The sequence below is a fragment of the Aegilops tauschii genome, chromosome 5, assembly GCF_002575655.3.
Source record: "Aegilops tauschii subsp. strangulata cultivar AL8/78 chromosome 5, Aet v6.0, whole genome shotgun sequence".
In the NCBI taxonomy this organism is placed as follows: Eukaryota; Viridiplantae; Streptophyta; class Magnoliopsida; order Poales; family Poaceae; genus Aegilops; species Aegilops tauschii.
In genome coordinates this window covers 368,356,981-368,383,690 of record NC_053039.3, presented here as the reverse complement: position 1 = coordinate 368,383,690, position 26,710 = coordinate 368,356,981, and the positions used below count along the sequence as shown (strand labels likewise).

General features: G+C 52.1%; 1 protein-coding gene across 1 annotated transcript; it reads right to left on the bottom strand.

Annotated features, from left to right (window-relative positions):
- Window positions 1-15,117: 15,117 nt before the first annotated feature.
- On the bottom strand, window positions 15,118-16,303 carry LOC109779528 (2-hydroxyisoflavanone dehydratase-like). Its single transcript, XM_045228149.2, has one exon. It carries the CDS (start codon window positions 16,279-16,281, stop codon window positions 15,118-15,120), a length of 1,164 nt encoding a protein of 387 aa, XP_045084084.2. The 5' UTR covers window positions 16,282-16,303.
- Between the last annotated feature and the right edge of the window lie 10,407 nt (window positions 16,304-26,710).

The following is a 26,710-nucleotide window of genomic DNA, read 5'->3' as shown; positions in this document are numbered from 1 at the left end:
AGGGCACCGCGGGGTTGGCCTGTTGCGGCCGTCCGCGAGCAACGGCGGGCGACGGAGCTGAGCACGGGGGGGAGAGGCCGGGCGCGCATGGGAGAGAGGAGAGGGGGAAGCTCACTGGGGCGGTAGGGGTTAGGCAGCGGGGGTCGAGGAGGAGACGAGGAGGAGGACGGTGAGGCGGCGACGAGGTCCGGCGACGGCGTGGCAGCTCCGGGGCGACGACGGTAGTCCTCGAGCACGGGCGTGCTCGCCGAGGCCGCGAGGTAGAGATGGGGACGGGGTGCGGCGACAGATGACGACGAGGTCGAGGCGGCGAGGGGCATCCGGCGAGGTTGCCGGCAGGACGCGCGAGGCCGGGGGTGGGTAGGAGGCGCATGGGGTGGGGCGGCACCGGGCAGCGGCGGCGGGGGCGAGTGCCCCGATCCCGATCTGGATCGGGGGGAGGAGAGGAGCATGGGTATCGGGGGGGAGTAGGAGGTGCTGCGGGTGGGGCTAGGGTTCGGTGGGGAGTGGGGGTTAAGGGAGCGAGGGGGCCGGATGGGCCAGTGGGCTGGCCGGCTGGGCCGTTTGGCCCAGTTGGCCAGGGGGTTTTCCTCCCTTTTAATCATTTTGTTTGTTTTTCTTTTCTTATTTTCCTGCTACGGGTTTATATTATTTTAGTTTTATAAAACCTAAAAGTTGCACCTAAATTAGTATTACTAATTATACCTCGGTCACAAAAGGTTTAACCCCCCAAATAAAATAGTTTAGTATTTTATAAAATACAAAAGGCATTTATTTAGTTGTTTTTAGCTACTGCTTAAGTCATTTTAAAGCATTCAAACATTTTATAAAAGTGTGGTTTCTTCACCATAATTACCTATGCAATATTTGGTTCACTCCGAACATTTTTGTTTCAATGTTTGAAAACTTTTGTTGTTTGCCATATTTTGAATTGATTTTTGGATCGGTTTTGTACTAACGAAGGATTAGAAATAGTAACGGAGGTGATGTGGCATCATTAGCAGAGTTTAACTGTAGTGTGATTATCCGGGCGTCACAATTCTCCTCCACTACAAGAAATCTCGTCCCGAGATTTAGGAGGTGGAAAACGGGGAAAAGTCTGGTTACGATTTCTAACGAATCTTCTCGGCCTTGGTTGCTCTTCTCGAAGAGGTCAATCCCTTACATTGACGTCTTCATTTCTCTGCTTTAGGTCATCATGGTGAAGTCGTCCTTTTCTTCGGAAACTCCAACGTACTTACGAATAGGTAAGGGACAGCTCGGCTACGACAAGATGCTTATGAGGGAAACAATCTGGGGTTAACCCATGAATGAGCATAAGATTATCTCTCGAGTTGAACATATAAAATACATCTAGAGTAAGGTACGAAGGTACAATAAGAGGTTCCAAGCGGATAGATAGTTACTCGAAGTCTGAACCAGAGTGGAAAAGGGGTTCAGAGCAGTGAGAGTAAGTATTGCGTCTGATACCAGAATAGAGCACTAGGAAGGTGACCCGTGAATTACTTACGAAGTCAAGCACAAGGAATAACTTTGGCAACAGGGGTGTACAGGAGAGTCAGGTTTCGATCCTGTGGAACCGTGGGTTATGGGCCCACCATGTGGGTTAAAAGTAGAAAGGCGCTAACATTTGCACGGTCAAGATAGCAAAGTATGTCAGAGGATAGCCTGTCAGTTTTGTTGGCAACAACGTTGATACCTAGGGCGAGGGACGCAGAGAACCATTTTCCTGCTCGTTGAAACGAGGCGGACCAATAGGCAAAGTTCTCGTCCATCGTTGGTTACCGGAATGTCACCAACAATAGTAACAGGGTCTTACTGACAGAGTTGTACACCGAGGTGTTTGCACAAGCAGGGAATTAATACTGCTTAGATCATAATGATCACCAAAACATTAAGCCAACCAATGGAAAGGAAAATATGATTATCAGATTAAACAGAACAATGGAAAGGAAAATGTGTTTAAACACATATTTTAGGGGGTATATCCTTCCCAAGGACAAGCTGAGCATGATATCCATGACAGGATATAATGTAGAAAAATCTTTAGGTAGGGGAGAGAAATTTCATGACATTACCCATACAACGGTGTTTGGATAATTGAGCAGGAAACAATTAGCTTTGGGCTTCAAATGTTCCTGTTGAAAATCGGAGTACCATAGACATGCTTCGAGATAGCATTGACATGGTCAACAGGTGAAGATCGGACTTTGGAAACAAAAAGGATCCATCAGGAACAACTTATAGAATAAGTCTTACAATTTCCTCATGGAAGAATAGCTAACCTTGCTAAAAAGGAAAACTTATAACAATAGGTCCTCCCGCCAGGTGTGCTGGGTATCATCACCTTACTGGGTCATAATAGACCAGTGTTATAACTCTTGGAAAAATGTTCCAACCATCATATATGACCGAGATTGAGATATGATCGGTGTTTGGATACCTCAGACTCAGGATGCCTGAGAAGAAAAGGTGCAAAACAAATTGACGAGACGACATTGTAAGATTCTCGGGAAATGAACTATGGAAGCGAGTTCTGAACAAGGGTTCATCATTAAATCAAGGGGAGGTGAGGAGGTGACTGATTGACTCAGCGACAATCCATTGAGATTTCCAAAAGATGGATTTCCACAACTATGTGAACAAGGAGATAACATAGCTAGATCGAATGACTTAATGATGTATGCTCGAGGAAAACATACACAGTTAAACATTGGTTGAAATGTGCACCCGAAATATGGGCTAGGTAGCACGATCAATGTTCGAATGATGATTCATTAAGCCATAGACGTAGAATGAAACTATAGACCAATAACTTCAAAGCATTAGGGTTGCTAGAAGTTTAGAATTTACACATCACAGACCATTTGTCGGTATTTCGTTTCGAAACAACACGGGGACCAAGAAAGAATGGTGATGGTGAGCAGTATCACTGTACCAAGAATTCTTAAGAGATGGAGTAATCCTCATGACATTCTTGACATAAAAGATGGTAATACTCCAAGGTAGAACATATCATAAGCTAGATAGCAAGGAAATCAAGATACAACACAAAATATGAACAAGTTTGTGTTGGGGGGAGGCAAGAATGTTGTCGATGATAACACAATTCATCGAGGGGCAAGGATGGTATTTCTCATCCTGAATTTCGACACACAACTTGGAAGAAGTCAAATTGTTGACAATGATCACGAAAAATTTGTCGAAGGTTTTCAAGAAGATGTAATTGATCGACGATGACATCAAGTCAAAGGAATGATGAAAGCGAAAGGTTATTGGAACCACGGGTAGGACACAAACTCGAAATCAAGGTTGCTGTTCAAGGAGAAGTGATACGACGAGGAAGATCGACGCAAGATTAGCTCACTGTCGAAATTTGTGCGCTGGGAAGGACCAGGTAGCACAGTTAAAATCGGCACGATAATGACATAGCCGAGCAGGCTAGGAATGACTTTAAGGATTATCAAACTCGTAAGCAACAAAAATTACTTAGAGTTATTGAATCGGAGTGCGGAATTGATTCACTTATCGGTGTCCTTGAGGAGTTCTAACAACTCAGAACCCGTTGGAAAAATGGAATCGGCAAGAATATTAGTTGATGAAGAACTCATAAGAAGTTATGTAGTTCCTTGGCATTCTCGAGATACCAGGGGGGTAATACTCGACGACAGACCAGAGTAGAGGTTGGACGGGGGTATTTCTCTGCAGAGGACAAGTGCTTAAACTTGCACGAGAAATGGTATTTAAAGGAGAACATGGTCGGAACCACGATTGCAAAAGGCCAGATCCCAGATATAAGATGAACTTATACCGAGGGAATAATTAACTTAAGAGAAGCTTTAATGATAAGATCTACATCGTGTCCATGGGCATGAACACAAAGTTCAAGGTCGACTCCCACTTCTCCAATGCATAACCTTTTATCCACTTCTCGTTATCGAAGTTGTAGTGTTGAAAAGTTATCTGGCGAAGCACCAGAAGAGTATGACTCGTGAAAACTTCCGGGTTCACACGGTTTTAGAGAAGGTATAGGTTCAACCCATCGGGGCATCTTAGAAACATATACCACAAGCTTCAAGAGTAAATATCACCAGCTCGAAAGCAGAGCAAGGTTGAGAAAGTAGAGGATACAATTTACCAAAGGCATTATGTATCCGAGGGAAGGCTCACAAGGTTATTGAATATGAAGGACACCGTCGGATAATAACCAAGCAATTGGTCTCGCAGACGACAAGGAATCTAATGTGAGTATCGGTACTCAATCAGAAGGAATTAACAATGCAAAGGCATTGGATTATAGAAACAACTGACTAATCCAGAGCTCAAATGCAAAGGAATTATGATTTTCAAATCAAGGGATCAGAAGCAATGTTCTGATTAGGGATGGATAAGTTGAATAGTCTTAGGGGTACAATCAACGACAATTTGATTGGCGAGAACCAGCTCATGTTCAAAATGACGTCCGAGCCAGAAAGATAATTTAAAAGGATCAACTAATGATTGCGAGCATTCGCACACATGTTGAATCAATAGGATCAAAATGACGGTGTCTAAGGATACTAACGAATATTGCCAGACATATGGAAAGCATCCATAATGCAAGCAGACAAGTATTGTAGAGCAATAAGCTACTGAGGAATTTTGGAGGATCGAATAGTATTTCAAAAACCATTGTGAAACACATGATCAACTGGGGATGAGCGGATACTCGACAATGGAGAGGATTTATTCGTAGGGGTATTCATGTGGTAAAGAACTGCAAGGCAGTAAGCTCAAAGGATTCTCGAGACAACAGAGAGTATTTCGGGACATCTTGTAATAACAAGATCAACGGGGAATGATTGTATGAATGGCAAGTGTATGCAGTTTTCATAGGGGTTGACGGTGGAAGGAAATCGCAAATGCGATGTCACAAAGACTCGAGAGAACATCGTACAGTAACTTCGGAACCTTCTAGTGCAGCAGGCGATCATCTGAAGTGAGGGGCTCTCCGGGAGAAAGTATTTTCGAGAACCTAAAGTTAGATTTTTAGAAAATCATTTAACCCGAATAGAAGAGAGTCAGAATCCCAGAGTATAGACGAGGAATAAAAGATCCTAATACCACCCAATGGCGACGTGGGCCCGTAAGCCACACAGCCATGTTAGTAAAAGTTTTGTAAAGGCTAGACTCAACTTCGGCCAAGGAGTTTGGAAGGGGGATTCCTACAGGCAGTTGGCTCTGATACCAACTTGTGACGCCCCCGATTTGACCGTACACTAATCACGCAAATGTGTATGATCAAGATCAGGGACTCACGGGAAGATATCACAACACAACTCTACAACATAAATAAGTCATACAAGCATCATAATACAAGCCAGGGGCCTCGAGGGCTCGAATACAAGTGCTCGATCATAGACGAGTCAGCGGAAGCAACAATATCTGAGTACAGACATAAGTTAAACAAGTTTTCCTTAAGAAGGCTAGCACAAAAGTAGCAACGATCGAAAAGGCAAGGCCTCCTGCCTGGGACCTCCTAACTACTCCTCGAAGCCGAACTCCATGTAGAATCATCCTCGAGATCTCTAGCTCCTGGACTCCAGCATCTGGTTGCGACAATCAGGTATAGAAAGGGGAAAAGAGGGAGAAAAGCAACCGTGAGTACTCATCCAAAGTACTCGCAAGCAAGGAGCTACACTACATATGCATGGGTATATGTGTAAAGGGCCATATCGATGGACTGAACTGCAGAATGCCAGAATAAGAGGGGGATAGCTAATCCTGTCGAAGACTACGCTTCTGGCAGCCTCCATCTTGCAGCATGTAGAAGAGAGTAGATGGTAAGTTCACCAAGTAGCATCGTATAGCATAATCCTACCCGGCGATCCCCTCCTCGTTGCCCTGTTAGAGAGCGATCACCGGGTTATATCTGGCACTTGGAAGGGTGTGTTTTATTAAGCATCCAGTTCTAGTTGTCATAAGGTCAAGGTACAATTCCGGGTCGTCCTTTTACCGAGGGACATGGCTATTCGAATAGATAAACTTCCCTGCAGGGGTGCACCACATAACCCAACACGCTCAATCCCATTTGGCCGGACACACTTTCCTGGGTCATGCCCGGCCTTGGAAGATCAACACGTCGTAGCCCCACCTAGGCTCAACAGAGAGGTCAGCACGCCGGTCTAAATCCTATGCACGCATGGGTGTGGGCCCATCGCCCATTGCACGCCTGCACGTTGCGAGGGCGGCCGGAAGCAGACCTAGCCTAGCAGGCGTTCCAGTCCAATCCGGCGCGCGCTGCTCCGTCGCTGACGTCAAAAAGAGCTTTGGCTGATACCACGACGTCGAGTGCCCATAACTGTTCCGGCGTAGTTGGTTAGTGCGTATAGACCAAATGGCCAGACTCAGATAAAATACCAAGATCTCGTTCAGCGTGTTAAGTATCCGCGAACGCCGACCAGGGCCAGGCCCACCTCTCTCCTAGGTGGTCTCAACCTGCCCTGTCGCTCCGCCATAAAGTAACAGTCGGGGGCCGTCAGGAACCCAGGCCCACCTCTACCGGGATGGAGCCACCTGTCCTTTCAGCCCCCTCATCAGAATCACTTGCGGGTACTCAACGAGCCGACCCGACTTTAGTCACCACATGTGTCATGTATAGAGTATATAAGTATATACCCGTGATCACCGCCCAAGTGATCACGGCCTGATAGTATAGCACAGCAGACGGACAAGAATGTAGGGCTACTGATGGAAAACTAGCATCCTATACTAAGCATGTAGGATTGCAGGTAAAGGTAACAACAATAGTAGCAAGGACAGGCTATGCATCAGGATAGGATTAACGGAAAGCAGTAACATGCTACACTACTCTAATGCAAGCAGTATAGAGAAGAATAGGCGATATCTGGTGATCAAGGGGGGGCTTGCCTGATTGCTCTGGCAAGAAGGAGGGGTCGTCAACAGCGTAGTCGGTCGGGGCACCAGCAGCGGCGTCGGTCTCGTAGTCTACCAGAGAGAAGAGGGGGAAGAAACAATAAATACAATGTAAAAAAATGCATGACGATGCATGACATGACAAAGCGTGATGCTAGGTGTGCCCAAACGCGGTAGTAGGTGACACCGGCGAAGGGGGGAAACATCCGGGAAAGTATTCCCGGTGTTTCGCATTTTCAGACAGAAGATCCGGAGGGGGAAAGTTGCGAGTTTGATATGTTAGGGACGTGTGGTGAACGAACGGGCGGCGTATCCGGATTCGTCTCGTCGTTCTGAGCAACTTTCATGTAGAAAGTATTTTCATCCGAGTTACGGATTATTTTATATGATTTTCTAAAGATTTAATCATTTTCTGAATTTTAATTAATTATTTAATTTTATTCGAAATTGGAATTATGACATCAGTATGATGTCATGCTGACGTCAATGGTCAACAGGGGTTGACTGGTCAACCTGACCAGTGGGTCCCACTGGTTAGTGACACATATTAATTAAACATATTAATTAACCTAATCAGGATTAATTAGGGGTGGGCCCCACTGTTATTGACTGATTAATAAATTAACTAATAGTTTAATTAGTTTAGTTATTTGATTAGTTTAATTAATCAAAATTAATTAAGTTAATTAATCCTTTAATTAATTAATTATTTTTAATATATATATTATTTATTTATTTATTTTAATATAAAACCGTTCTGTGGGGTGGGGCCCCCGTGTCATATGCCCAGGGGGCCTAACGGGCGCACGGGTAAGCGGGCGCTGGGCGGAGCCGGGCGTCGGCGCCCGACTGGGCGAGCGCCCAAATCGAAAGGCAGGGGGGGCGCCAGCCACGGGCGTGGCGAGGCCGCCGGCGCCCACGACGCCGGCTAAGGGAGGCGGCGGAGGGCGGCGCCACGGGAGGGAGGAGAGGGCGGAGTCGAGGCGCGCCGGACGGAGCGGGACGCGCGAGCGGGGCGCCGCGGGGTTGGCCGGTTGCGGCCGTCCGCGAGCAACGGCGGGCGACGGAGCTGAGCACCGGGGGGGAGAGGCCGGGCGCGCATGGGAGAGAGGAGAGGGGGAAGCTCACTGGGGCGGTAGGGGTTAGGCAGCGGGGGTCGAGGAGGAGACGAGGAGGAGGACGGTGAGGCAGCGACGAGGTCCGGCGACGGCGTGGCAGCTCCGGGGCGACGACGGTAGTCCTCGAGCGCGGGCGTGCTCGCCGAGGACGCGAGGTAGAGATGGGGACGGGGTGCGGCGACGGATGACGACGAGGTCGAGGCGGCGAGGGGCATCCGACGAGGTCGCCGGCAGGACGCGCGAGGCCGGGGGTGGGTAGGAGGCGCACGGGGTGGGGCGGCACCGGGGCAGCGGCGGCGGGGGCGAGTGCCCCGATCCCGATCTGGATCGGGGGAGGAGAGGAGCATGGGGATCGGGGGGGGGGGGGAGTGGGAGGTGCTGCGGGTTGGGCTAGGGTTCGGTGGGGAGTGGGGGTTAAGGGAGCGAGGGGGCCGGATGGGCCAGTGGGCTGGCCGGCTGGGTCGTTTGGCCCAGTTGGAGAGGGGGTTTTCCCCCCTTTTAATCATTTTGTTTGTTTTTCTTTTCTTAATTTTCCTGCTACGGGTTTATATTATTTTAGTTTTATAAAACCTAAAAGTTGCACCTAAATTAGTATTACTAATTATACCTCGGTCACAAAAGGTTTAACCCCCCAAATAAAATAGTTTAGTATTTTATAAAATACAAAAGGCATTTATTTAGTTGTTTTTAGCTACTGCTTAAGTCATTTTAAAGCATTCAAACATTTTATAAAAGTGTGGTTTCTTCACCATAATTACCTATGCAATATTTGGTTCACTCCGAACATTTTTGTTTCAATGTTTGAAAACTTTTGTTGTTTGCCATATTTTGAATTGATTTTTGAATCGGTTTTGTACTAACGAAGGATTAGGAACAGTAACGGAGGTGACGTGGCATCATTAGCAGAGTTTTACTGTAGCGTGATTATCCGGGCGTCACAAGTCTGCATTATAAAAATTGGTCAAAGTCAAATTTTGTAAACTTTGATAACTTTATAGAAAAAATATAAACATTCATAATATGAAATCAATATTATTAGATGCATCATGAAATTAGTTTTCATAGCATACAACTTTAGTATTGTAGATCCTGATATCTTTTGATATAAAATTTGTCAAACTTTGCATAGTTTGACTTTGAACAGAGTTTATATGCAGACTAAAAAGAAACAATGGGAGTATAATCAATTTTCTAGAGGTTGCAGGCGCAACTACTATAAATTCTTTCATGGTGGTCTATTCTTATTCTTCCCACTGTCCAAGTTTTCCTTTCGCTTTTGTCTCGTATAATAAACTTATGGCTAGAGACAATTCGAAGAAAAGAAATTCGGGGAAATCTTTGGATTGTGTGTTTGCTCTAAAAAGGACACCATCTCCATATTTGTTCTTCAAGTGTGTGGTGGCTACTGGCCAAACAGATTTAGGCTCAAATATCCGAAAGTGCTAATCTAATCGCGAGCATAGGTGCTCGCGGTATCCCAGATTTAGGCTCAAATATCTTCCTTCTTCGATACTATTTCTATAAGAGCATCTTCAACAGGCGCCCAAAAACTGCTCCGCGCATTAAAATTCGAGTTCTTCAGGAGAAGTTGTAAAATAGTGCCCGCGCAAAAAAGGGTTGGGTATGTGCTGAAAAACGCTATCGCATGCTGCAAATTTAAGGCATCAGATTGCACGCGTTTCACAATTTACACTGCATGTTTTTTTGGCGCGTGTTTTTATGCATCTGGTAAATCAATGTTGAGTCCAGTGCGCTAAAAATGCTACAGTGACGCGCTAAAACTATTTTAGGACGCAAAACTTTTGTGAGTTTGTTGGAGATGCTCTAAGTAAATAAAAGACGTTTTGGCAGTGAACTCAAGGTTGCGATTTTTTGTCAAGAATCACACCCAAGCGAAATAAGCAATCCGACTGTCATCTCCCATCTGGATGCTGCATGCTACTATACACGTACGTAGGCAGATCATGCGGTGCAGCTCAGCCCTCGGCGATGAACGCCGCGACGCGATCTAGGAGCTGCTTGGAGCTCTCGCAGTCGGTCTTCCCGAGGAAGAAGTCGTGGTCCTCGCCTTCCGACTCGAACCACGCCGCGGCGCCCGGCGCCCGGCACGCGGCCGCGGCCACGCCGTCGTAGTACGCGCGGATCCTCCTCGCCAGCACGTCCTTCTTGTGGACTTAAACCTTGTGTATTCGTCAGTTTAGTCTTAGCAGAAAATAAACGCTGCTTAGTCAGCTGAGTAGATAAGTTTGCTAGAAAGTTTTTTCCTTAAAAATAGTCCACACCCCGCACGAGCTGGATCGTGGGATGGCGCGATCGTTGTGGCTCGGCGTGGCTGTTTCCTCGGGCCGTTAGTGGCCTCGTTTCCCTTCTGTAACAGAATAAGAGGAGAAGAAGAAATGCAGAAAAGTTACAAGTGTTCGCAACGCAAAAACTACTGTCTTCAGAGTACTCTCACGTGTGTGTGTGTGATCTGTGCTTACAATTGGCATCAGAGCCGTTAGTACGATCCGGCGGTCATGGCGGGAAGTAAGGAGCCCCGGAAGGGCTCCGGCGAGGGGTCGCGAAAGGACTCCGATGGCGGGTCCCGGACTCCGTCGCCGACGCGTGGGCGCACGCTCTCGCGGTCTCCCAGGGCTAGGCATAGACGCACCGTGCGCGGGCGCGAGGTCGCCGTGCCGGTGGTACAGAGACGCGAGGTGGCCCTCCCAACGGTGTTCCCTACACTGACCTGGAGCAACTACGGCAGCTGGTCTCTCCTGATGAGAGCCATCCTACAGACTCGCGGGCTGTGGGACGCCGTCACCACCGGAATCGCCGACTACCACGACGACCGTACCGCGCTGGAGGCTGTCCTCCGGGCAGTGCCAGAGGAGATGCTCGCGGTCCTCTCCACGAAGGAGACGACGAAGCAGGCCTGGGACGCCGTCAAGACCATGCGGATGGGCTCGGCCGCTGTGCGCGAGGCCAAGGCCCAGGGCCTCCGTCGAGAATTCGAGGATATCCGTTTCAAGCCCGGCGAGAACGTCGGCGACTTTGCGATGAGGCTCACCGGGCTCGTCAACAACCTCTCCATCTATGGTGATCCCGTCGGGGACGAGCGTGTGGTACGTAAGTTCCTTCGTGTTGTGCCCCGCAAATACGCTCAGGTGGCACTCTCCATCGAGACGCTGGTCGACCTCGACACCCTGACGGTGGAGGAGCTCACCGGACGGCTCAAGGTGGCGGAGGAACGCCTCGACCAAGACGGCGGAGGCGAGGATGCCGGTCGCCTTCTGATGACCCTGGAGGACTGGCGCGCGTACGAGAAGCGTACAACGAACAACGGCGCAAGCGGCAGCAACTCGTCAGGTGCACAGGCGCGCGGACGAGGGCGTGGCCGCGGACGTGGCCGCGGCGGAAAGGGAAAGTCCCCTGCCGGCACTGACGCCGGTGGTGGGAAGAACGGCGGCGGCGACGCGGATCGTGACAAGTGTCACTACTGCGGCATCCAGGCCACTGGGCTCGGGACTGCCGCAAGAAGAAACGCGAGGAGGAACAGGCCTTCCTTGCACAAGGCCAAGCAGGCGAGGACGACGATCCGGGTCTACTGATGATCGAGGAGGCCTCCCTGACAGCTGCGGCCGTCACACCGCGTGCTGGAGCGGGCGAGGAGGTCGTCTTCCTCAACGAGTCGCGCGCCCGCGTGGAACTCCGCCGCGCTCTCGGAGATCAGGACGCGGCCTGGTACCTCGACACGGGTGCGTCGAACCACATGACCGGTGATGAGGCGGCGTTCGCCGAGCTGGACAAGGGCATTCGTGGCTCGGTCAGGTTTGGGACGGCTCGCTCGTGTCAATCCAAGGGCGGGGCACCATCCTGTTCGCCGCGGCTGACGACGGGCACCGTGCACTCACCAACGTGTACTGGATCCCGCGGCTCAAGAGCAACATCGTGTCCATCGGGCAGCTCGACGAGAACGGCTGCCCCACGCACGTCGAAGCCGGCATCATGACGGTGCGCGATCGCCAGCACCGCATCCTGGCCAGAGTGCCGCGCTCCCGCAACAGGCTCTACATCGCCCGTCTACAGCTCGCCAACCCCGTCTGCCTCGCTGCGCACTCCAGGGACGAGGCGTGGCGCTGGCACGCGCGCTTCGGGCACCAACACTTCGACGGCCTCGAGCGGCTGGCACGTCAGAACATGGTCAAGGGCATGCCCCTCTTCCACCACTCCGAGCAGGTTTGCGACGCCTGCCTAGTGGGCAAGCAGCGGCGAGCGCCTTTCCCTCAGCAGGCTAACTACCGCGCCACCGAGCCGCTTGAGCTTGTGCATGGTGATCTTTGCGGGCCTATCTCGCCGCCCACTCCGGGCAGCAAGCGTTATTTTCTGTTGCTTGTGGATGATCACAGCAGGTTCATGTCGTTGTACCTGCTCCGGAGCAAGGACGAGGCAGCCGCGGCGATCCAGCGTTTCCAGGCGCACGTAGAGCGCGAGACGGGGCGGAAGCTGCGCACTTTCCGCTCTGACCGAGGCGGAGAGTTCAACTCCGGCGAGTTCAGCGCACATCTTGCTGATCTTGGGGTCCAGAGGCACCTCACCGCGCCATACTCGCCCCAACAGAATGGCGTGGTGGAGAGGCGCAACCAAACTGTCGTCGGGACGGCCCGGTGCATGCTCAAGGCGATGGGAGTGCCGCTGCAATTTTGGGGCGAGGCCGTGTCCACGGCCGTTTTCGTGCTCAACAGGGCGTACTCCAGAAGTGTGCCGGGCAAGACGCCGTTCGAGGCCTGGCATGGCAGGAAGCCCTCCGTCGACTTCCTACGCGTGTTCGGCAGTGTGGCGCACGTCAACAACACGCGCCCACACCTCTCCAAGCTTGAGGACCGGAGCAAAGCCATGGTGATGATCGGGTACGAGCCAGGGAGCAAGGCATACCGGCTCTACGACCCGGTGGGCAAGCGATTCCATGTCTCTCGGGATGTCGTCTTCGACGAGACGTGAGCATGGGACTGGGAGAAGAGTGGCACGGACCGGGCAGGCATGAGCTTTACAATTGAGCCCTTGTCAATCCTCACCGGCGGTCCGTCATCTGCGGCACGCTCCTCCTCGTCGCCTGGCGCCCCGCGATCACCCGCTCAGTCCGCGTCCCCGTCAAGCACGCCATCCACGACAACAGCATCGGCCGGGGGCGACGACGACACCCCAACGGCAACCACTACCGCGCCCACTGCTCCCCCGGCTCCTGCGCGCACGACCAGCAACCTCGCGCCGGTGCACCCGATGACGACGCGCGGCAAGGACGGCATCTTCCTCCCCAACCCTCGCTACATGGACACGCCTGAGAAGGCGGCTCGGAATGCGCCTCCTCCAGGGCTGCAGGAGTTCGACGACGCTGACGGCGAGATCGATGACGACGAACTCGTTGACGAGCTGCACCTCGCGCTGGGCGAGGAGCCTGGCTCCTTTGAGGAAGCAAAAGGTGAGACGTGCTGGCAGCACGCAATGATGGAGGAGATGAACTCCATTGAAGCCAACCAAACCTGGGAGCTCGTGGACCTGCCCGCTGGTCATCGTCCGATCGGCCTCAAATGGGTATACAAGACCAAGAAAGATGCCCACGGCGCGGTAGTGAAGCACAAGGCGAGGTTGGTGGCGAAGGGATATGTACAGAAGCACGGCGTCGACTACGACGAGGTGTTCGCGCCGGTGGCCAGGCTCGAGTCCGTCCGCCTCCTGCTCGCTCTGGCCGCGCGCGCGAGCTGGTCTGTGCACCACATGGACGTAAAGTCCGCTTTCCTCAACGGCGAGCTAGAAGAGGAGGTCTACGTGGTGCAGCCGCCGGGGTTCACAGCTACCGGCGAAGATTCGAAGGTACTCAAGCTCAGAAAGGCCCTGTACGGGCTAAAGCAGGCCCCGCGAGCATGGAACGCCAAACTGGACGCGAGTCTGGGCTCGCTTGGGTTCAGCAGGTGTCCGTCTGAACACGCGGTGTACGCCAGGGGCACGGCGTCCTCGCGTCTGGTCGTCGGCGTCTACGTCGATGATCTAATCATCACTGGCTCGGACGAGGAGGACATCGATGGCTTCAAGAAGGAGATGCAGGCACTCTTCGACATGAGCGACCTGGGACGGCTCCATTACTATCTTGGGATCGAGGTGAGGCAGCACAACGGCGGCATCGACCTTGGTCAGGCCGCGTACGCTGCCAAGATCCTCGACAAGGCGGACATGACGGGTTGCAACCCCTGTCACACACCCATGGAGCCGCGCTTCAAGCTGAGCAGGGTGAGCTCGGCACAGCCAGTGGACGCCACCGAATACAGGAGCATCGTGGGCATGCTCCGCTACCTCGTCCACACCAGGCCGGATCTTGCCTTCTCCGTTGGGTACGTCTCCCGGTTCATGCAGGAGCCCACGACGGAGCACATGGCGGCAGTGAAACATGTTCTGCGCTATGTGGCCGGGACTTTGCACTGGGGAGTGCGGTACACCCGCGGTGACCACGATGCGCCTCTGATCGGCTACAGCGACAGCGATCTGGGCGGCGATGTGGACAACCGCAGGAGCACCACCGGCGTCGCCTTCTTCCTTGGCAGCAACCTGGTCAGCTGGCAATCACAGAAGCAGAGGGTGGTGGCCCTCTCCTCATGCGAGTCGGAGTACATGGCCGCCACCACGGCGGCGTGTCAAGGTATATGGCTCGCACGGCTGCTGGGAGAAATAAAAGACGAAGAACTGAAGGCGGCGGTGCTCAACGTCGACAACAAGTCGGCCATCTCACTGAGTAAGAACCCTGTTTACCACGACCGGAGCAAACACATTGAAATCAGGTATCATTTCATCCGGGAGTGCGTGGAGAACGGGAAGATCCAGATCGAGTTCGTTCGGTCCGGAGATCAACTTGCCGATGTACTCACTAAGGCACTCGGGCGAGTCAAGCTTCAGGAGCAGCGCATGAAGATCGGGTTGGTGGAGCTCGACGAAGCACACAAGGCTTAGGGAGTGATTGTGGACTTAAAGCTTGTGTATTCGTCAGTTTAGTCTTAGCAGAAAATAAACGCTGCTTAGTCAGCTGAGTAGATAAGTTTGTTAGAAAGTTTTTCCCTTAAAAATAGTCCACACCCCGCACGAGCTGGATCGTGGGATGGCGCGATCGTTGTGGCTCGGCGTGGCTGTTTCCTCGGGCCGTTAGTGGCCTCGTTTCCCTTCTGTAACAGAATAAGAGGAGAAGAAGAAATGCAGAAAAGTTGCAAGTGTTCGCAACGCAAAAACTGCTGTCTTCAGAGTACTCTCGTGTGTGTGTGTGTGATCTGTGCTTACACTTCTCCGCCGCGCACACCAGCATCCTCTCGCACGCTAGCAGCTCCAGCGACGACGCGCCGGGCGCCAGCGGGTTGATCCTCGGGTCGTCCGCGCCGCCCACCGCCCCCGGGCACGTGTACGACCAGATCATCCCGTTGAACATGGGCACCGCCGGAGGCTCCCCCTCGATCGCCTCGCTCCCGCTGAACCACGGGTGCAAAAGCACCACGCCCTCCATCCTCGGGTGGGAGTTCACCGCCGCCCTCACGAGCATCTCGTGCACGATGTTGGCGCCGGCGCTGTCGCCCGCCAGGAAGAGGCGGGCCGTGTCGCCGTGCCCGGAGATCCACTCGTCCTGCGTCGACGGCGCCACCGCCCACTGGAGCGCGGCCCAGCAGTCGTCGTAGGCCGCGGGCAGCGGGTGCTCCGGGGCGAGGCGGTAGTCGGCGGACACCACGAGGACGCCGGCCGCGGCCGCGAGGGAGTTGACGTAGCTGTGGTACGTGGCGTCGTCGGCCGACCCGATGAGGAAGGCGCCGCCGTGGAAATAGACGAGGACCGGGAGCTTCTCGGAGGGTTGTCTTAGCTTGGGGAGGTAGAGGCGCACGGAGACGCCCGTGTCGGCGTCGAGGACGACGTCCCTGGAGGTGACGCCGGTGGCCTCGTCCAGGCCGGCAGGCGAGACGGTGGGTTCGTTGAGGCGGTCCATCTTGCCGCACTTGTAGATGCGGAAGTGCCCCGGGGACTCCAGCAGCACCTCGCCCTCGGTTTCGGCTTCCGTGGCAGCCGCCGGCAGAGCCCCGTTCTTGTGGGATGTAGACGTGCAGTTGCCCGGGCATGGCGGAAAGGTGGTGGTAGATAAGTAGCATGGTGGTCGGGGTAACTTTCTCCGACGTACGGTTAGTGGTCGGCAAGTCTGGGGCGCTGCCCAACCAGCCCAGATGGCGGATCCGCTCCTGGTGGCCATGGGGGAGAAGTGAACAACAGGATAAGCCTGTGTGGGACGTGGATTTTTAGAACAGCTGCACCCCGGTCCTGGTAACCTGGTTGTTCAATATTGCTTTAAGATCTATGCAACATAACTAACTTTTCGTATGAAAATTTCTCTTTTTTGTTTCTCTCACATAAAAGATGTCTTGAAGTTCAAACCTTTGCAGCGTGGCAAAGCTTTCCGTCTAGAATCTAGGATAAATCTCTCAGATTTTTTTGTCAAATATAAATTAAAAAAATGATTTTTTAATCTAAAAAATCATTTTTTAATTTATATTTGACAAAAAAATCTGAGAGATTTATCCTAGATTCTAGATAGAAAACTTTGCTACGCTGCAAAGGTTTGAACTTCAAAATATGTTTTATGTGAGAGAAACAAAAAAGAGAAATGTGTTTGCACGAATCGCGATGCGCAGAATGAATGGCTAGATAGAAAGGGCCCGGGTGCAGCTGTGCTATTTTATATTTTCGAAGCCTGTGTGTGGTGAAATGGTGACGAGGTCGTGCGTTGCCGTATCATCAACCAGCCATATATGCATGACTGGGAGCATGCCTTCTCAACGTCGTACGGGCATGACTTCTCAACGGGACTGCATGTGCCTGTAGCCCCTGGGCGACGGCCGACAGCAACGGCTTCACTACTCAACGGGCATGACTTTTCAAGCCAAAAAAGGTAGGACCTCAATAACGAGGGACGTCACATCTGAGCGTGTAGATTTTTTTTTAGTAACACTGAGCGTGTAAATGCTACGGACCAGCAGAGGGTGGCCTCCATGATATACTGCGGCAAAATTTCGTGTTTTGACTTTTTTAAAGAAGTTGTTTCAGATCTGACTCTCGTTTGCAAAATTTTCAGATCTGACTCATGCATGTCAGGGGCGTGCGACCTGTGCGGCCGCACAAGGCCCCCAAAATTAGGAGCACATCAGTAACTATAGGCCGACATCTTAGTTAATATGTTAAACGCATCCAGCAGGCCGAAAGGCCCGATAGCAGTAATTTGTTTGCTAATTGATGGTGTTAGAGATATATTTGGGTTACATATGTTTGGTAGTCTAGAATTTGTAATCCATCTCCTGCCTTGTCTCTAGAAAAGGCGTCTTGCCGTCCAAGCCTTGTACTCAATATATACTCGCCCTCGAGGCTCAATAGTACATCCATCATATTCCACAACAATTTCACCAATCCTTCTCTCTCCCTTCTAACATGGTATCAGCCTTACCTCGATCCTGAACCCTAGCCGCCGCCGCTTCCGCACCCGCGCGCCGCCCCCGGGGCGGTCGGCCTCCATGACCGCCGCCGGGGGCAGCGCGATCCATACCTAGGGTTCGTCCGCTGGTTCAGTTGATCGGCTACCCTAGAGAGTCTTTTTTACAATCAATTGATTGGGGTTTTTCTCTCTCGCCGATTGATTGATCGGTGTTATTTCTTTTTTGTTTGCCGATCTAAGATCGAATTGCGTCGCCCATCGCCGTCCTCGTCTATAGTGCGCCTCTACTCCGACCTGATAGCGACTACACCGGCCGGTTCTCCCCATGGCTTTATCGCGGCATGCGGCCTCCTTCGGCTGCATCACCACGACCGAAGCTAGGAGCGCATCAGGTGCGTCCGCTGTTTGCATCGTCCATAGGCGTGTCCATCTACGCGGCGTGGCCACTCTGCGTGGGTTGCTCAGGCGCCCGAGTTGACCCATCGGTCCACGTCACATCCAGGACACTTGAGCATCACGTGCATGTATTGATCGCACGTCAATGCATCCCATGCGAGTTTATACTACTCCCTCCGTTTCTAAATATTTGTCTTTCTAGACATTTCAAATGACTACCACATACGGATGTATGTAGACATATTTTAGAGTGTAGATTCACTCAGTTTGCTCCGTATGTAGTCACTTGTTGAAATACCTAGAAAGACAAGTATTTAGGAACGGAGGGAGTAGCACGCATGCATGATGTCTGATTCAGCTCTCGTGCACAGCTCGTGTCCCGCTCCTGCCACGTCTGGTCTATTCTTCTCGATCTCACCCGTCGCGCCTGTGGTCTGATCAACCGTTCGCGTAGGCCTCTGCAGGTCCTATGAAAATTGTTCCGAGTACAGCGCGTCCTTCCACCGATCGAGCATCGGGCTGCCGCTGCACCGCCCCGTCGGGTTGCAGCGCCGCCGCCCTGTGGTTCTTCTGTCGGTTGCATTGACCTGCGTCACCGCTATGTCGCTTCTTCGGGCCGTAGTGCCGCGGCCCGCGGTCCACCGCCGCCCCGAGGCCGTCCACTCCAGGTCATCTCCGTGGCTGCATCGACCCTCGTGCCGCCACTGCGTCGCCCCGTCGGGCCGTAGCGAGCGTGGCACGCGGTACACGCCGCCGTCCCGAGACCGTTCCCGCGGTTGCACCGACCTGAGTGTCGTGGTTCTAAGTCTGACAGTAGAATGGGGGTAGGGATGTAGAGGCAAGATCCTAGCTATGGAGAAGTTGTACGCACGAGTTTTACGAGTTCAGGCCCTTTTTGGAGGAAGTAACAGCCCTACGTCTCGGAGCCCGGAGGCGGTCGACTGGATTATATGCGTGTGTGTTACACGGGTGCGAACCCTTGTGCATGTGGAGGGGGGTGGCTTATATAGAGTGCGCCAGGACCCCGGCCAGCCCACGTTACAAGGGATTTAAGGTACATCAAGAGGGGAGCGTTACTGGTAACGTCCGTAATAAAGTGTTATAAATGGCTATTAAGTCTAGGAGTTAATGCTCGACCGTTGCTGTGTAGAGTGACTTTAGGTCTTCTGTCCGTCGAGTGTTTCTTGTTACGGTCGAGTGATCTTGATTCCTCCGAGTGGAAATGTTTCTGGTCGAGTGGGTGATGGTACCCCTCGAATGCTTCTGGCTTTAGAGTGATGTCCTTGGGGAGGGTATATAGGTCAGGCCTGCGACCCTACCCTAGGTACATGTCCTCATCATTAGCCCCCGAATGGATCAGGGTTTGAGTGGAGAAGGAGTTGAAAATACTTCCGACTCATTTTTTCGCGCTTCGGGTGTGTCTTGTTTTGGATCAACGAACCGAGGTGGTGACACCAACTTCTTTTTCAGTCGCCTTGATCCATTCCTGGTTTTGTCGAGTGAACTTTTGCTGGAAGAGGTCCGAGTGCTAATGTGGTGGGGATCTTCCGTCTGACAAGTTGCTCTGCTGCCCGCGGATCTCGCGGGATTCGAATTTCGGGAAGCGCGCGGGGCGGAGGAGGCCGCAGTAATCGGGCTGGATAAGGCAAGGCCGCCTCGATTCCCGCGCCGCCTTTTTTGCCACGTATCACGCGCGCGACTGTTGCGGGATTTGATAAGATTGCCCAGGCCTACAGGTCAGTCACTCGGAAGCAACCCCATATAAGGTGCCGGACCGGGGTTTTTGAACAGTGCGTCCTCATTCTTCTTCTCTCTTCTCAGTTTTCCCCACTGCGCCTGCTCCTCCTCCAGCGCCGCCGCTCCGCTCGAGCTCCGTTCGCGGCTATGGGGAAAGAAAAGACGGTAGCTTTGGAGCACGCGAAGAAGGCGACGGTGAAGGCGAAGGGGGAAAAGTCCAGCCGGGGTGGATCCTCGTCGCGGTCCGGTTTGTCGCGCGGCTGGATCCAGGGCGACTGGATCCGGTCGACGATCAGTCAGGATGACCTTGACGATCTGGCGGAGGAGGGGCTGATTCCTCACGGATCGGCACGGCTCCCGGAGGATGAGACCGAACCTCGACCGCGGGAGGGTGAGTGCGTCCTCCTTGCCACTCACATCGACCGTGGATTTTCTCTGCCTCCGCATCCTTTTTTCCGGGCTTTCTTGAATTTCTTTGGAGCACAACTTCATCACTTTTCCCCCAACACCATCATATATCTTGCTGCTTTCGTGTCTCTATGCGAAAACTTCTTGGGTTGTCGACCACACTGGGGTCTCTTCAAGCACATTTTCACGTGTCACTCCCAGTCAGTCAAAAAGGCTAACCTGAGTGACGAGAGGACTCAGGTGATCTAGATGTGTGGGGGTCTTGGGATTCAAATAAGGGGTAAGAGCTCTTTCCCAGCCATAACTCTTCCTGAGTCAGTACGAGGATGGCAGTCGACCTGGTTTTACTGCAAAGACCAGCCGACTCCAGGTCAGTCGACTGGACTTCCTCCTTTTTCTATGGCTCGCGTAGAGAAGCCCTCCGCCTTGAAAGTGACTCCAGGGGAGAAAGCGAAGGTGAAAGTGCTGGTTGAGCGAGTGGTCTATCTCATCCGTGAGGGCGTAACTGGAATGGATCTGCTGGAAGTCTTCCTCAGACGACGCATTCAGCCACTTCAAGCCCGCGACCATCCGATGTGGATGTATTTGGGCATTGAAGATTCCACTCGGGTGCACCCAGAAGAAGTCGACGAGGATACGGTGGAGAAGTGGTTGAGGAGTATCACTGGCAACAAGGATAACCCCAGAGGAGCCAGGAGAATCCCTCCACTTGACCAATCCTACCAACCAGACAAGGTCCAATTCTGAATTACCGAGTGTCATCTTGATTTAACATGCAACTGTTTATGCTTCACCGACTGACTTTGTCTTGCTTGTTTTCTTCTAGGCCCTTACTGAAATGTATTCGATGCCCAACGGAGAGCAGTAGCAGGACCCGGAGGGGGGGCAAGCGGAGGTGAAAGCGGCGAGTGGCATTCCGACGGAGAGGGGGACGAGGAGAGCGACGACCCGAGTGACGAAGAAGAGGTCGACTCTCCTCCCCGCAGGGAAAGGCGATCCAAACTTACTCACGACCCGGCGAGCGCCCATGACAAGGCGACCGTTCAGACCGGGCAGTCGTCAAAGCGTCCTCGGACGTCCTCTCCGGCATCAACTGAAAAAGCTCCAAAGCAGTCCAAGGTTGTAGTGCAGAAGACTCGGAAGGCGCTGCCGAGAATCAAAATTGACGTTCTTGTTGCTTCTGCGTGAGTGTTCTTCTTTCGCTTTTACTCGACGTTATGTGCTGTTTATTTTTCCCTTGGTTTGACCGAATGAATCTTGAAACTGGCAGTGCCGCTACCTCTGGGACCTCTGCTTATAAGAACGAGGATGAGGAAATGGAAGATGCGGTGACCTCCAATCCGGGTACAATCCTCGTGATTTTGTCTTTGATTTGCCGATTGAACTGTGCTATATCCAATCGGGTGATGAAACTTTGGCGACTGATCTTTTTACAGCCCTCAACGTCATTGACCTCCCCGACGACGACGAGGACGAGCCACGGAGGCCCTTGGGGAGAAGAAACAGGAAAACGTCCGCTGGCAAGACGCTTCAATTGACATCGGTGGTGGAACCGGTAATTCAGGACACCGGCGATGCCAATCGGACTTCCGTCTCCTTCGCCATACCGCTGTCGAGTGCTCGTCCTTCCTCGTCAGCTGCACAGACTCCCACCGATCCACCTTCACTTTTTGCTACACATCACGTCCCAGAGGACCAAGTGGGTGCTGCAAAAGAGGCTATACGCCAGGCGGGCATTATGATGGAGAAGATGAAGATGGTGCGGGAAGCCAGCCAAGCTGCTTATGATGCCAGCTCCGCTCTCCAGAGCAACGTCCAGGTTAGTAGATCGTCGACTGACTCTTCTGGCTTGTTCTGTTAGGATATGGTACTTGAAAACTTTCTTTCCAAGAATCTTTGCATCTGTCTGCGCCTTGCATCTGTACACCCACTGGGTGTTTTGATTTGTCACTAAACAGATTCGCACTTTGAGCTGATAATGTTGTTGTCAATTGAATCTTTTGACCAGTGGGGGCACGCCGAGTGCACCCACTGGGTGTAGTCCCCGAGACCATAATTGACTGCGGGCAGTCGACTATGGTCTGAGCATCAGAATTTGAATTTCTTCACTCGGTCTGGTCGGGCCATGTCGAGTGGAACTTTGAACCAGTGGAGGCACGCTGAGTGCACCAACTGGGTGTAGATCTTTTGACCAGTGGGGGCACGCTGAGTGCACCCACTGGGTGTAGTCCCCGAGACCATAATTGACTGTGGGCAGTCGACTATGATCTGAGCATCAGAATTTGAATTTCTTCACTCGGTCTGGTCGGGCCATGTCGAGTGGAACTTTGAACCAATGGGGGCACGCTGAGTGCACCCACTGGGTGTAGTCCTCGAGACCGTGGTCGACTGCTGGCAGTCGACTATGGTCTGAAGACTCTGTTTTTTTTTGCACTCGTGCTGGACAGGCCTTGTCGAGTGTAAACTGAACCAGTGGGGGCATGCTAAATGCATCCACTGGGTGTAGTCCCCGAGACTACTGTTGGATGTTTGATTCGGCAGTAGTCTTAGAATTTGTTGGCTTTATCCTTTTACCTCTCCGAAATAACCAATCTTTTGACCAGTCGACTGACCTGTTCTTTGGTTGCAGAAATCTTGTGATCTTGCAGCTCGTTTTGCTGACCTGGAGAAGTAGCAGATTCAGCTCAACATCGATCTGGAGCTGGCCAAGACAGAACTGCAGAAGACCAAGGATGACGCCGCTGGTAAGGAAGACCTGTCGACTGAGTTTTCCCTGAACCGGATTTCATTCTGCTTTTTCTGAATCCAACATTATTTCTTTCAGAGAAACTGAACCAAGCTCTGGCGAAAAAGGATCAAGATCTGGTGGCCGTGCAGAAAAAAGCTGATGAGAAAACTGCGCTTGCTGAATAGAAGTTGGCTTCAGTCGGAAAATTGGAGGAAGAAAACTCCAGGCTAAAAACTGCCCTTGACGAAGCCAATAAGGAAGCGACTCGCCTGAAGAAGGACAAGGAAAATCTGAACGATAAGATGGAAGGTATTGCCCGCAGGAGGAACGATCTGGAGAATTATCTGGGAAGCCTTGCTAAGAAGTTGTTCGTCATGCTTGAAGGTGTTTCCTTTGATCCGACTGGTTTGTTCTTGTCGACTCGACATATGATCATTGGCTTACCCCTGAATTGTGTATGCAGAGTTTTGCCGGGACTTCGAGGAAGAGACCGGGCGAATTGAACCAAGCTTGGACCCCATCAACTCTCCAGTGAAGGATGAAGCTGCCATGAATGTGCTCCGACTGGAATCCCGCATCACTGGCGTTGTCAATTATCTCGCCCGACTGAAAGTCGCGATGTCGCGGATTGACACAGCTCTCTGGCCCATGGCAACACTTCAGAATGACCTCGAGTCTATGATGGCTCGGCTCAATGAAGCTCCCAGGCGAATTCAAGAATGGAAGAAGTCTTCTGCCCGGTGCGGCGCTGATGTGGCTCTATCTCTGGTTCGCGTCCACTGTCGAGAAGCTCGGGAAGAGAAGCTGGCGGCGATTAAAGTTGCTAACACCAAGAGGCACGACTTCCAGTCCTTCATGGAGACTTCCATTGCTGCCGCCACTCGGATTGCTGACGGGATCGACCTGGACGAATTCGTCGAGCCTGCCAGCCCTCCTCCTGCGGAGTGAACAAACTTTTATGCTCTGCCTTAAATTTGCCTCGGAATGCCGAGTGATTTTGTAACCGTTAAACTCCTTCGGGCTGAATGCCCGAGTACTTTGATCCGTGGTCTTGAACTTTAGGATTTATCTGAACTTGATTTATCTCTGAATATGCTTGTATTTGTCTTCGAGTGGAATTTGTTCTTCACACGGAATAATCTTTGTGCTTGAGATGCAGATCTGAGGCTGATGCTCCAGTCAACCCGCACCTCGTCGTCCTTGCGGATAAGGGTGGAGCGCACGTTGTACTTGTGGCGCAGCTCCGAAAGAGAAGGTTGCAGTCGACCTGCACCTCGTCGTCCTTGTGGATAGGGATGGAGCACACGCTGTACTTGTGGCGCAGCTCCGAAAGAGAAGGTTGTAGTCGACCTGCACCTCGTCGTCCTTGCGAATGGGGATGTACTTCGAACTTAGGCGAGTACTAGACTGCAGCTAAGCCCCCGAGTGGGAGGGTTGCTCACCACTCGGTAGGATTTTTCAAACTTAGGCGAGTACTGGACTGCAGCTAAGCCCCCGAGTGGGAGTGTTGCTCACCACTCAGTAGGATTTTACAAACTTAGCCGAGTCCTGGACTGCAGCTAAGCCCCCAAGTGGGAGGTTTGCTCACCCACTCGGTAGGATTTTTCAAACTTAGGCGAGTACTGGACTGCAGCTAAGCCCCCGAGTGGGAGGGTTGCTCACCACTCGGTAGGATTTTACAAACTTAGGCGAGTACTGGACTGCAGCTAAGCCCCCGAGTGGGAGGATTGCTCACCACTCGGTAGGATTTTACAAACTTAGGCGAGTACGGGACTGCAGCTAAGCCCCCGAGTGAGAGGCTTGCTCATCACTCGGTAGGATTTTACGAACTTAGGCGAGTAATGGACTGCAGCTAAGCCCCCGAGTGAGAGGCTTGCTCATCACTCGGTAGGATTTTACGAACTTAGGCGAGTACTGGACTGCAGCTAAGCCCCCGAGTGAGAGGCTTGCTCATCACCCGGTAGGATTTTACGAACTTAGGCGAGTACAGGACTGCAACTAAGCCCCCGAGTGAGAGGCTTGCTCATCACTCGGTAGGATTTTATGAACTTAGGCGAGTACGGGACTGCAGCTAAGCCCCCGAGTGAGAGGCTTCCTCATCACTCGGTAGGATTTTTCAAACTTAGGCGAAACGGATTCGTGGCTAAGCCCCCGAGTGAGAGGCTTGCTCATCACCCGGTGGGATTTTTCAAACTTAGGCGAAACGGATTCGCGGCTAAGCCCCCGAGTGAGAGGCTTGCTCACCACTCGGTAGGATTTTTCAAACTTAGGCAAAACGGATTCGCGGCTAAGCGCCCGAGTGAGAGGCTTGCTCACCACTCGGTAGGATTTTTCAAACTTTAGGCGAAACGGATTCGCGGCAAAGTCACCCACTGGGGGATTTCAGACGCAAACAAAAGCAACAACAACCATTTAGGAAGACTGTAAAGCTCTTGTCTTTGATAAACAAACTACAAAGGTATTTCTTATTACATATAATCCGAATGAGTACTTAAGTATAAAAGGGGTGGAGCAGCTCCGCGTTCCAAGCCCGTGGCTCATCTTTCTGATGCTCGACATTGTAAAGATGGTATGCTCCATTGTGGAGAACTCTGGTGACAATGAAGGGACCTTCCCAAGCAGGGGCGAGCTTGTGTGGTTTCTGCTGATCCACTCGAAGAACCAAGTCTCCCTCTTGAAAGGCTCGGCCTCTCACGTTTCTGGCGTGGAATCGACGCAAGTCTTGCTGATAAATGGTCGACCGTATTAAGGCCATCTCTCTTTCCTCCTCTAGGAGATCGACTGCGTCCTGCCGGGCCTGTTCTGCTTTGTCTTCAGAGAAGAGCTCGACTCGGGGTGCATTGTGAAGCAAGTCACTCGGTAGAACAGCTTCAGCTCCATAAACCAAGAAGAATGGAGTTCGGCCAGTCGACCGATTGGGAGTTGTCCTCAATCCCCAAAGAACTAATGGAAGTTCATCGACCCAGGCGCCTGCTGCGTGCTTGAGATCACACATCGGTCGGGGTTTCAGTCCTTTGATAATCAAGCCATTTGCTCTTTCTGCTTGTCCATTCGACTGGGGGTGGGTGACTGAAGCATAGTCGACTCGTGTGCCTTGGGAAGCACAGAAGGCTCTGAACTCATCACAATCGAAGTTTGACCCGTTGTCAGTGATGATGCTGTGCGGAACTCCATATCTGAATGTCAATTCTCTGATGAAGCTGACGGCAGTACTGGCTTCAAGATTCTTGATAGGCTTGGCTTCAATCCATTTGGTAAACTTGTCGACTGCTACAAGCACATGAGTGAAGCCGCTCCTACCAGTCCTCAGGGGTCCAACCATATCCAATCCCCAAACAGCAAAGGGCCAGACGAGTGGAATAGTCTTCAGGGCTGACGCAGGCTTGTGGGACATATTGGAGTAAAACTGGCAGCCTTCACATTTGTCGACTATATCTTTCGCCATTTCATTTGCTCGCGGCCAATAAAATCCAGCTCGGTATGCTTTGGCCACAATGGTCCGAGAGGACGCATGGTGACCACAGGTCCCCGAGTGGATGTCATTGAGGATCACTCGACCTTCTTCTGGTGTTATGCATTTCTCGCTGACTCCGGTTACGCTTTCCCTGAACAGTTGTCCTCTTATCACAGTAAAGGCCTTGGATCGACGGACGATCTGTCGAGCCTCTTCTTCATCCTCTAGGAGTTCCTTCCTAAGGATATACGCAATGTATGGCACTGTCCAGTCAGGAGTGATGACCAAAACCTCCATGATCAGGTCGACCACGGCTGGGACTTCGACTTCAGTCGGATCTGTGGCACTCTTAGGCTGCGGGGGCTCTTCAGTGAAAGGATCTTCTTGAACTGAAGGTGTATGAATGTGTTCCAAAAACACGTTGCTGGGAATGGCTTCCCTCTTGGAACCTATCTTTGCCAAATCATCGGCTG

Coding starts and splice junctions, on each gene's coding strand:
- LOC109779528 (XM_045228149.2), bottom strand. CDS start 16,281: ATGGCCACCAGGAGCGGATCCGCCATCTGGGCTGGTTGGGCAGCGCCC.